Raw genomic sequence first — 11987 nt, forward strand, 5'->3', positions numbered from 1 at the left:
AATTATTGGTTGCTCTCTACTGTCATATATCTAATGAAGGCAAAAAAATGCCTTAAAAATGCACACGTGATTATATAGGAAGAAACAGGTATCAGTTGAGGTTTACAGGGGAAACGGGATACTCGTGTGTGCGATTGCTGTGAGAAATGTAAGTGTATAAGTATGAATACATTCTTTATGTTCACTGCTATTTCCAGCAAATAAAAACATTGCCTGTGTTTTCTCACTCAGTTATTTTAACCTACAAGAGTTGCTCAGTTACCTAAACATATATAGACTGACTGTCTCCCTGTAACCTGCCGGGCTTCAATCCAAACACAAACACACGGCCAGGTCTCAGCATAACTAAAAACCACAAAGTCATGGGATTGCAGTATCAACATTAAATCACCCACACAGAGAACAGTTTAACATGCACATGAAAAAGCACACAGACACACACACACACACACACACACACACACACACACACACAGTGGCAAGTGTCCAGGGTTGTCAGGTTTGTGTATTTGGTATGTTAGGAATGTGTGTATGTCAGCGTGTGGACACTCTGTGTTCTGGGTGGAGTCCTTATCGGTCCAACGTGTCATCACAGACAACATTAAGGCCTCAAAGGTGCCATTAAAACACATTTGAACATATTTGTGTGCACAAACACATCTGCATATACACACACAGTCAGACAGGTGTAACCAAAGCAAAAATCTGGAGAAAGAAGAAGACACAACACAGCAACATCTCTCAGGTATCTTCCGATTCCTCCACCTGCTCCGTAGGAATGATTGGTGTACTGTAGAGTTAACATGCAACAATAATCCTTACTGAGCTTTGCTACATGGTCTGGACAAAGAGCAGTGAACAGAGTGCTCTTCATGTTAAAAGATAACTGACACACAATTTTAAATCATGAATGCCACAATAGGTAGATAGGCTGGACACCAAATACTGCACATATAATATATTGTAAAAGAAGGAAGGAAGGAAAGACAGAGAGCTTAGTTTAAAACTGGGACTGCATGAAAGCTTAAGTGAATATCCAGCTTGAGTTCGCACGACACCTATTACCGACCTATACTGTAATGAGGAAAAACTTGCATTTTTAATGTATACACCTTGCATTAAATCAGGGACAATAATTTGTTGACACAATTTAAAAATGAGTGTGTGATCAATTTGCATATGTGCTCTTTCTTTCATTATATACACACATCTACTGCCTATTTTATGAGACAAAACATGGTTTCACTGTTGTTGCACAGCAGCTCCAAGACCGTCATTAAAGGTCCAAGGTGTGTGTGCGTGTGTGTGTGTGTGTGTGTGTGTGTGTGTGTGTGTGTGTGTGTGTGTGTGTGTGTGTGTGTGTGTGTGTGTGTGTGTGTGTGTGTGTGAAAAGGAGAGAGAGAGCCTGCATCAGCGCAGGCATTTTGGTACAGTTGAGTCCAGCTGTTTCTCATCTTCCTTGATGGTTGATGTAACGTCTGGATGCACGCGCAAACACACAGCAGTGTACTTGGTGCACAAGCACAGAATGTAGCAACAACATTTCGGGCACCCCAAATTCTGCCTACACATAATGCACGCACCGAATGTGTGCGCGTGTATTTCAGGAGGACACCGGCTTAGCAGGACCGTCACCGAGCTGCACGTGGCACCACCGAGTGATCATAACGATATATCGTGGGTAAAAGAGGGCATCTGGACCAGTGTGCACACACACATGCAAACACACACACACGCTGTCATGTATCATACACACATGCACGTGCCACCTCAGAGACAGTGCGCTAGAGCGGTGGATCAACGCAACCAGACGCGTAAAATGACTTATTTTCACCGTTATGATTACAAACTAAAACTGAGTAAATACAGGACTCACCAGCTTTGCACGGGTCTTTGTAGTCAATGGTCTCCGCTCGCTCCTCCTCATAGTAATCATAGTCTGGCTCCTCGTAGTCGAAACAGTTACAAATAGTCACTTTGCCCCAGAAAGTCAAGCCGGCAAGCACCAGCGTGATCCAGCGCATCTTAGCGGCCAGTGCCGAGGGCACTCGGTCCATCTGAGGACTGAAATAAACGAACAAAAGGCCTCTCTGCTCGTCTCCTCTGTTCTTCGGAGATGGTCTATCCACTCTCCAAAGAAAGCATTGGCGGCAGGAATTTTAACAGATCATTGCGAAGACTGCTCTCCTCTAAGACAGTCTGGTTGCAGATACTGTAGGCGGCTGCAAGTTAATCTTCCCGGCTCTCCTCCATGGTAAAAGTACACTGAGTTGTCCGTCTGTCCGTCCGTGCCGGTGGCTGTCAGTCAGCAAAGTGTCCGCTGAGGAGCTCCGCTGTCCTCCGCTGTAGCTTCGCAGGTGAGGCTGCTGTGAAAAAAAGAAAGAAAAAAAAAGAAACAAGAGAAAGTCGCGATGAGTGGATCTGGACTATATGATCTCTGAGCGCAAAGACGCACGGCTGTGTGTCTGCTGCTCACGAGAAACATCCGCCTCGTATATTTCCAACCAGCACTGACTGTCTCACACTCTCTCTCTCTCGCTCTCTCTCTCTCTCTCTCTCTCTCTCCTTCTCCCGAGTCAGCGCACCGCCTACACACAAACACACACACACACACACACGCACACACACACCGCCAAAATACCTGCACTGTTCCATCCAAGTGGTGCAGAACCTAAACTTTCTTTGTACCTTTTGTCTCGTTTCACAGAGTATTTGATGCCGTTTTCATGTGCAAAGACTCTCTCCCTCTCCCTCTCCCTCTACCTCTCACTGAGCAAAAACGCCGCATACATTTGGATAACCCACTGTAATAAATAAACTTCAGGAGCTGCATCCCTTATCACAGCGGGGTGACAGCGGAGGAAACGCGCACTGATCTTCACAGGTTATTGGACCTTTACTCACACCGATCCGTAAAATAGGCTCCAGAGAATTTACAGTAAAAACCGGTAGCAGTAAAAGTAACAAGGAGGTTACAAATTGGTCTGTCGGTTTTAGTATCTATCAGCCCTTAGACCCTGTTCATAATGGGTGTTATCTGGTGATTTAGAGGCAGGTGCTAAGTAGGTGACAACCAAACCATAAATGCCCAGAGGTCAACAGACTAGGTCGCCTTTAAGACTGTCATTATACTTCCTCTTGTGTCCTCCTTTTCTGTCCTTGAAAGAGAGAAATGTAAAAAGATCAAAGGTTATATTAAATGCAATTATTGCAATAATTAGGTCTTATGCGTAAAAAGACGTGCACCTTGAAAACTGGAGGTATAGATACTGGCTTCCCTGTACAATAGCGTGACATAAACGGAGTAAGTTGGTCAAGAAATAGAGCCCAACATCCGCTTCGACATTCAGAGGGGGATCATTATGAAGCCAAACACAAATTACTTTAGTGTTTCGCTGCATAATGTGTCCCAATCACAAAATATAAACATATTAACTTTAAACCAGCAGTTGTAGACGAGTTTACATTTTATTTCTAATTATTGATTTCGTAAATGTTTTGTTTTTTTATATATATTTGGCAAAGTTAGATACATTAACCAGGCTACATCAGTCTATAAGTCGGTCAACAACAGAAGAACCGAGTTCACGTAGGTTCGCGATCCTCCACTGCATCACTGGTACCTACAACTAGCCGACACTGAATGAACCTCTACTCTGTGGTGTTTGTGAAGCCAAACCAGCTTTTCCATTTGAGCAAAGAACATTTACCAACACTTAAACTTGGCGTCTTTTCACAAAAAAAAAGTCTTGCACGGACTGTAAAGTTGTCAACAAATACCCAATAATCTCCCAAGTGCAACCTCCACGCACACGTAGTGCAGACACAAATATAACAGCAGCAGTTGTTGACAATCAGCGCCGCCAGTGAACACCCTGCCGAGATAAATCCTCCTGAGACCAGTTCACCCTGCGTCTCCACAGCTTACCTGCTGCGTTTACCTGCCCGGGCCGCGTCGGTTTGCTGCGGTGTCACGAAGCGACCCATCATGCCTCAAATGCAGGAGTCTAATCACGGGAGTCTCAGGGGGCCTGCGGTGTCACTTGGTACCGGCAGTTCCGAACGTGCCCGTCTCCCCCCATTTATTACCGGGAGATTACCGGAGCGCTGTCTCTGCTGCTCCCGACTAATCCTGCCCTCGGGGAGAGGTAGCGGCGCGCTGACGTCACTGTATCAATCCATCCGCAAGCTGTCCACTACACACGCCCCGAGGCATGGACGCAAATCCCCTAGAGGCTGCGCGCACACACTCAGACGCGCGCGGAGTTTAGTTAGTGTAGGTCAACAAACACCTGATTTTTGTCCCGGTGACAGGTGGAAGCATCACCAATTCTCATTTTAAAAAAGCCTATAGGTTAACTGTTTCCTCATCATATCTGGGAGTTTGTAGCTATTCAAGTGAAATTGACTGTGCGTTCCAATACCATTCTACCATACTATTTAGTGTGCAAGAAAAATATTTTCTAAGTCCCAACACATGACAAATATTACATCAGGTCCCATTTTGCAGAATCCAAGCCAGCATGCTTTTCTGGCTAGTCTACCCACAATCCTTGGGGAAGCAGATATATGAGCGAGAGCGTCAGGGTTTAAGGTGTTAGGTTATTAGGAAGTAGTATGTCCTAATCGAATGCATACTACATGCAACAGTATACGTCCTTTCTAAGGGCAGCTGCAGTAGCCTACGTAATAAAAGTAAAAAGAAAAAGTATGTGATTTTGAACGCAGCTTAAGAGTCGACAACCATGCCAGCATCTTTGTAAATCTGTCGCTAAACTAAATGCTATACATCAACACGCTCACATGCTATCATTGACATTGTAGCAAATAATGTTTACTATGTTTGCAATCTTGATTTATCATGTAGCATGCTACGTATGCTACGTATTGCTACATGCTACGTATTTGGTTATAAATTAAAGTCTTTGACAAAATAGACCAGTCTGAGTTCACAGAAATACTTGAACTGACCACAAGCTCTTAACAGCACTTAACATGTTGGCAGCACGGAAACAATGTCCATGGAAAATCAATTAGGATCCTTTGTCGTGGTGGACACACACATTAAACACATCCACGCGAATGGGGAATGCTCTGAGCTAGTGATGTAGTACAAACAGTGAGAAAGACTAGTTATGGTGGCGGGATGGACGTAACACGTAATGCCCTAAAGAGGTTGTTGTCATTTATCAAATTCCTGTGACATCACGTTGAAACAAACATTTGGCCTGAAAGTCGGCCAACCCTTGAAACATTTGAATAACACTCAACACTTGCCTGTTTCAGGTGTATCCCTTATGGTCGTCTTTTATTTCTTGACTGATCAACTGTATTAAATACATAGATTGATAAGGGCTGTAACACCTGAGAGACACTAATATCCACTTGGAAAAAGTGTTAGTGTGTGTGTTAGTGTTACTACTGTGGTGGCTGCATGGGCAACCAAACTATAGTTTACCTTCTGGAGATGAATAAAGTGATCTAAAACTAAATAAAACCAAAACATGGGCCAGTGTCTGGAAAAACCTCAATACAACTTCATGTGTGTGTGTTTCTGTGTGTTTGTGGTCTGGATTTCCCTCCTGAGCAATTGCTAATTAACGCTGGGGAAGGCATTGAGTGGCGTTTGGGCCTCTCTAACCACTTACTGTCCAGGTAATCTTTATTCAGCAAAATGCTTCCTTACTAAATAGGATCCAGCTATTGAGATTAATGCTGTGTGCAGGTATTTGTGTCCCTATTTAAAGCATTTATCGATCAGTGCGACTCTGAAACTCTGTGAAAGTACATCGCCAGCATTCTGACCAAGCACACTGACAACCACCACCACCCCTCCTTGACACACACACACACACACGGACACACACACACACACACACACACACACACACACACACACACACACACACACACACACGGAGAGGAACCCTCAATCTGAGCAGCAGCCCCTCGAGACTCCCCCAAGTGCTGTGGTCTGCAGGTATTGGAGCACTATTATTAGCATTGTTTTCCTCAAACAAACTCTCCAATCAATTCTATATGCAGTGGCTCGAATCCACAAGGTTTGCACTGTACTTGTTTAACTTTAAAGGCGTATACTCTGCCTAAAAAACTGTTTTTGAATGTCAAACATTTTAAACAAATGAAGATGTAAAATCTTTTTAGTTTTGTCAAAGACTGAGATTAAGTAGCTGTGGCTAATATCTTAAGTTCAGTCAGTTGGACTCAAATGTTGACCAATTTTCACTGCAGAGAAACAATGAAACATCCATAGAAACTTCTCGAACCCCTCCCGCAGCAAAAAACTCTTCTCTGTTGTCCATTCAAATCCTTGCTATTTTCCAAACAATTGTGACTTTGTCAATAGTTTTGCTAAAATACGGCCAAATACCGCAGCTGTGGACTTGAAACATTACTGAACTCAGATTTTAAGCTTCAGTAATCAATGCGTTTGTATTAACAATGGATCAAATTATTATTTGTAATGTGAAGGGGCATCAGTTGTGGACTAACCCATACAAAATGATCACCCAACACTGCAGATCCCCTCAGCTCAACAAAATGTTTAGCTTCTTTCAGGTCATTAATGCATTTTCTGGCCTGCAACTCTTGTTTTTAGTCCCACCACTCTCATCAACCTTGTTTCCAGTAACAGACAACTATTATCAGTCAAAAAGAAAAAGAAAAAAAAAGAAAAAACTACCCAGCACCAAACGGCTAAGTTAGCAGCTAAAGAGCCAGATATGGCTCAGGAGTTGATGGAGATAAAAAACAGAGCCAGAAAGACAGTGAATATCAGACTTAACATTCGTCAGCGGGCCAGAAACACAAATCTGCTACACTATGTTCTTGATGTTTGTCCTAATTACCAAAGATAATTCCACACTTTGCGAACAATAAAATAACCAAACCAGCAACTTTTTCTACAAGGTGTGCTATCTAAAACATTAGACAGCTCATAAAAGAAAACTTAAGAACATATTATCCTTCCTCTTAGGCCTGCTGACTCCGATAGTGTCAAGTGTTCTTTGAAATTCCCCTGAGGGAGCTAAGAGGTGGCCAGAGACATCCATCACCCTTTGGCTGAAACACCAGAGGAAGACAGTCTGCTGACACCACAGCAGAGTACAAGAGAAGATGCTTAGATACTGTATACTAGCTCCAACAATCTCTTAACAGTTTAATTTCTTTATCACTATATTTATTAAATTTGATAAATGCCAAATAGAGAAAAAAACAAAACGTAAAAAGGTATTCACTTTGAAGCAACTTAAGGGAAAGTTTAATGGGAATATCTAAAGAATGAATGATTCTCACTTCCACTAAACACGTTAAGATACAGTATGAAACTGTTATTGTCTAGATAAATTATGGCTGTTACTGTCCTGTGTTTGTTGAGAGAACATACACCACTACATGCACAAATGCACTCCCAGACCCTCATACAAGCTATGTGAAGTAGTCGCTCCTTATGTAAACAGAGAGAGCGGATGGGAAGAAGAGGTACAGAGGAAATCCTCTGTTTAAATGCCAAGATGTGCGTGGCATTCTCTCTCTCCTGATCTTATTTCCTCTTTTCTGCACCACTCGGGGCTCAGATTCTCCACCTTCGCCTCTGCTCCACTGCCTCTTGTGTGTTTCGTGCATGTGGGCGTGACTGCGTGGGTGTGCACGTGCCAGCTTGTGGCTCACATTCATGATCCTGGTCGTGTGTTTGGAGAGATGACACAGACCGCTTTTGTCTTTGTGCTGCCAGAATTAACCAACAGGGAATAGAAGAATGAATGCAGGATGCATGTTAGAGTGAAGAAAAAATAAAAAAAAGTCTGCAGCTGTAAGGAGGAAACGATGGAAAACAGAGAAATGAATCCTGGAAAGGCCACAGATGTGATGGAATGAACATGTTCCAAGTTCCAGTTATTTAGTAGAATATCCTCTAGATAAATATCTGATTATTAAATAATCTAGGGCAGAACTTTGACTTTCCACACCCTTATGTTCCACATATCCCAATTTTAAAAGAAGAGTTAAACATTTTAGGAAATATGCTACATGCTAAAGTTCAAAACTGCCCCTACCAATAATTCTTAATTACTAATTAACATGATTTATCTTGTTTGTTTAATCCGTACACAAACTCAAATTACATTTTTCAATTGAATTGAATTTGTTTATATAGCATCAAATCATAACAGAAGTTATCTCCAGACACTTCTTACATAGAGCAGGTCTAGAGGAATATAAAATGTCTGGAGTCTATTACTTGATGTTTATCGATTCATCACATTCGTGCAGCATCGCCGGCTATAACGCAGTTTGCTAGATTCGTTCCGTGAGCACAGGTTTTGATATAGGTGTGTCTGTACAAGCATGTTGGTACCACACCTGACAACTTCACTGACAACACAACGCCAGGAGTCACTGTGTCCAGCTGTTGTACGCCAAGAAAGACGCCAAAAAACTCCCACAAGATTTGCAACTTGTTGCCTTTACATTTTTGTTAATTAGTGAGCGTTGTTCACGCTTTTTTACTCAGGACTGGGCCAGGCTCTCTGCTTCCTCCTGATTTGAGTCTTCATGCTAAGCTGGGGTAACCACTCACAGGAAAAAAAAGGTGAATTGGGGGGGGGGGATTTCCCAAAATGTTGAACTTTTCCTTCAACACATGTAAGTAAGTGTTTTATTAAAGCTAAGTTCTAGTATATTACATGAAATATTCAAATTAAAGCGGTCTTCTTTGTCTGCCACGTTACATAAAACCAATAATCCTAGATTTATTCCAAAAAGTATTTCCTTGTAATTCACATTACACTTTTGGTGAAACTCTCATTAATGTCTAAAATAAAATTGTGAATTAGGTGCAGATTTTCCAGTTTGACACAAAAAATTGTAGTTGAAAAATAATACAATTATTTGTTGATCGGGCCGCTTTTTTCATTACAGAATTCAAAAGTGACAGAGGGGAAGAAGTGCACTGAGCGAGCAAAAACAGAATAAATCTTCCTCTTCACATCATCTCGCTGCTCTGAAAGCCCAAGATGCTGAATGTGTGTGTGCCTGTGTGTGTAAATGTAAACAGTAGCCCTTTGCTGACATAGCACTTCTTCAGGAACTTGGGATTGTGTGTGTGTGAGTGTGTGTGCCTTGGCCTCTGCTCCTAGCAGATATGCTTCCTTTCAGAACGACTGAAGAAATAAGCAGCAAAGACCTTGCACTCTGTGTGTGTGTGTGTGTGTGTGTGTGTGTGTGTGTGTGTGTGTGTGTGTGTGTGTGTGTGTGTGTGTGTGTGTGTGTGTTGTGTGTGTGTGTGTTTAGAAAACAACCTTGGCTTACTAAAAATGTATGTTTCTCCAGCTAGTTCAACATTGTAGTACAACTGAATCCACCTCAAAGCTTTTTTTGTTTGTTTAAATATGAAGCACCTCCTATAAAGCGCTCACAAACTCACTCAGTCATGTTTAGCAGACTCTTCACGGGGAGGACGGGCGTCAGCCTGCACCACCTAAAGGAAAAGGAGGTATCAGCAACAGTTCAGACCTGTACAGTGTGTTCACACATACAAAGATTCAAAGGGTTGAAGGTCAAAATCAAAAGCTCATTTCAATCGATTTTTGATTTAGAGTCGAAATCATGACATTAGAGAGTTCCTTTCAAGAATGACGTGTTTCCATGCATTCATTTCCTATTCAAGCTCTGTTAGCTGTAAGTTAAAGTATATCGTAGGGCAATATCACCTAAACTTAGTTTAATGATTACATTTACATAAATGTAAAGTTTAATAAATGATCCTAGCTCTTCTGTACTGAATATAAACAGAAAATCAAAGATTATAACTGAGTAACATTCACATCATCCCCTACAGAAAAGGCATTTTTTAAATAATCAAAATATGAAATATCAACATTGACACTATTTGAGAGTTGGTAATACATTTTCACAAATGAACATAAATAGATCAAAGTTGTCAAAAATGTTAAGTTTCTTTTTGTTTTTGATTTCTACTCTTCACTTTGATGATTGACATTTTCTGAATTGTCTGCTGGCTCTTTGCTCTCTAGGCTTTACTAAACTCTCAACTGAAACCAAAAGTAACCAAAGACACATGCAGCACAGATGAGGATAGAGATGTTCTGTGCTCTCAGCGGTTCTTAATGTTAAATCACCTTTTCCTACATATCAGATGAAAAGGATTATGTACTATTTTTCCAGTTGGATGCTTTTGTTAAAAAGATGGGCCTGCAGCCACTTTGTGTGGGAGTTGAGGAAACCGCTCTTTAATGAAGAACAGTCACAGAGTCCACAATCACCACAACAAACAACAACCGCTTCCTATGATATATGAGCTCAAATCCGCATACAAATAATGACCCGTGACCATTCGGTGAATCACTGATTTAGCTCTTTGAGTAGACTTAACTTCTCCCGATGACATGTCAGGTCATCAGCATACTACTGTCATCTACAGGATTAAAGAAGTAATGACAAATGAAGACAGCTGTGACACCAGTAAAAAAAAAGACAAATTATAGCTTATGCAGCAAAAACATTTCTTTGATTTATCAAAAGCCAAGTTGTCTGACATCATCTGCGTTGTGCTGCTGAACATGCTTCCAGCAATGACGCTGAACAATTTGAACAAATTAATACCATTCAATGGTATTGAAATTGTATGTTTTAAAGAGTAAACATAAAAAATGTTTCTGGAATTTTTTAACGCATATAAAGTGTAATGTCAACATGTTCAATGTCAATTAACTGATGTCAATTAATTTACTCCAAAATCTCAATAAACTCTATAAATAAATAAACCTTTTTGTAAAACTAAAGTTACATGATAGCATCTTGTTATATGTCACTGAAAAACATATACCTCTTGCTCTCAATCTCTCAATCTCTCTCTCTCTCTCTCTCTCACTCACTCTCTCACTCTCACTCACTCTCTCTCACTCTCACTCTCTCTCTCTCTCTCTCTCTCTCTCTCTCTCCTCTGTGTCCCGCTCTGCCCCGAAGCCAGAGAAGCTTGATCAATGGTATTGATGAGGAGATGCTAATAGCTGATGCTAATAGGGCCGGTATGACTAATAGACCGAGGGGGCCATTGATCTGCAGAGTTAGCATCTCATGCTAAAACAGCTGATTCAACTACATAGTTGGACTAAAAGTGCCACCCTTGCTCTGTGTGTGTGTGTGTGTGTGTGTATAAACTTGGGCAACATTGTATTCCTGCTTTAGGCTGAAATATACGCACAGATGCAGGAGGACACAGTGAGACTTTCAGTATACCTGTACACCGGGATTCACAGTTTAAGTCAAGTTTGCATTCACTTATAAACTCAGTCCCTCAGATTTGACCATGACAAGATTACATTCGCAAGTGGCCCACTTTTTAGTAGCATATATATATATTTGGTGGAGAAACCTGGTACAGAACGTTAAACCAGCGAGAAATTACGAGCACACAAGTCATTGGAAGTTATTTGTGGTCATGTACAGAATGTCAAATACCATGACATAGACTCAGAGTTCTGAAAACCAAAAATAACAACTCTGTACCCAGATACATACACCAACAATGGGTCACAAACAAACACTCAAGGCCATGTAAGAAAAACAAATAAACGCATAAAGGGGAAGTAATACAAAACCCTGCATAATTCACAATTGAAACATATTTCTAAGGGACTTTACTACTGTTCTGTTTTATGTACTATATCCTATTTCTATATGAATACAGACAAACACTAGGTGTCATTACGTCATTATATTATACATCATTCTGGTGTACGCTGTCATAGTACAGGGTATAATATTACTCTTATAGGGCATATATATGTTTTGCTAACTTTGCAGTGATTAATCCCACCACTATGTAACTTCTAGTGAGAAAGTATTACACTTTAAGTTGAAATACCACACAGTTCGGGGGTACTCAATGTGTACTGCTTGCCTGTACATTTGAGTTTAATTACTCTTGTACTATATAGTTA

General features: G+C 41.1%; 1 protein-coding gene across 1 annotated transcript in view; it reads right to left on the reverse strand.

The window, feature by feature from the left end:
• The window catches only part of tll1 (tolloid-like 1), a gene marked incomplete at its 5' end in the record, with an annotated part of 41144 nt that extends 39087 nt beyond the window's left edge, over window positions 1-2057 (reverse strand). The window contains one exon of the mRNA XM_079159026.1: window positions 1877-2057. Coding sequence (XP_079015152.1) covers window positions 1877-2057 — 181 coding nt within the window. The remainder of the gene's footprint in view (window positions 1-1876) is intronic.
• Between the last annotated feature and the right edge of the window lie 9930 nt (window positions 2058-11987).

The sequence above is a fragment of the Pholis gunnellus genome (assembly GCF_910591455.1).
Source record: "Pholis gunnellus genome assembly, chromosome: 5".
Taxonomy (NCBI): domain Eukaryota; kingdom Metazoa; phylum Chordata; class Actinopteri; order Perciformes; family Pholidae; genus Pholis; species Pholis gunnellus.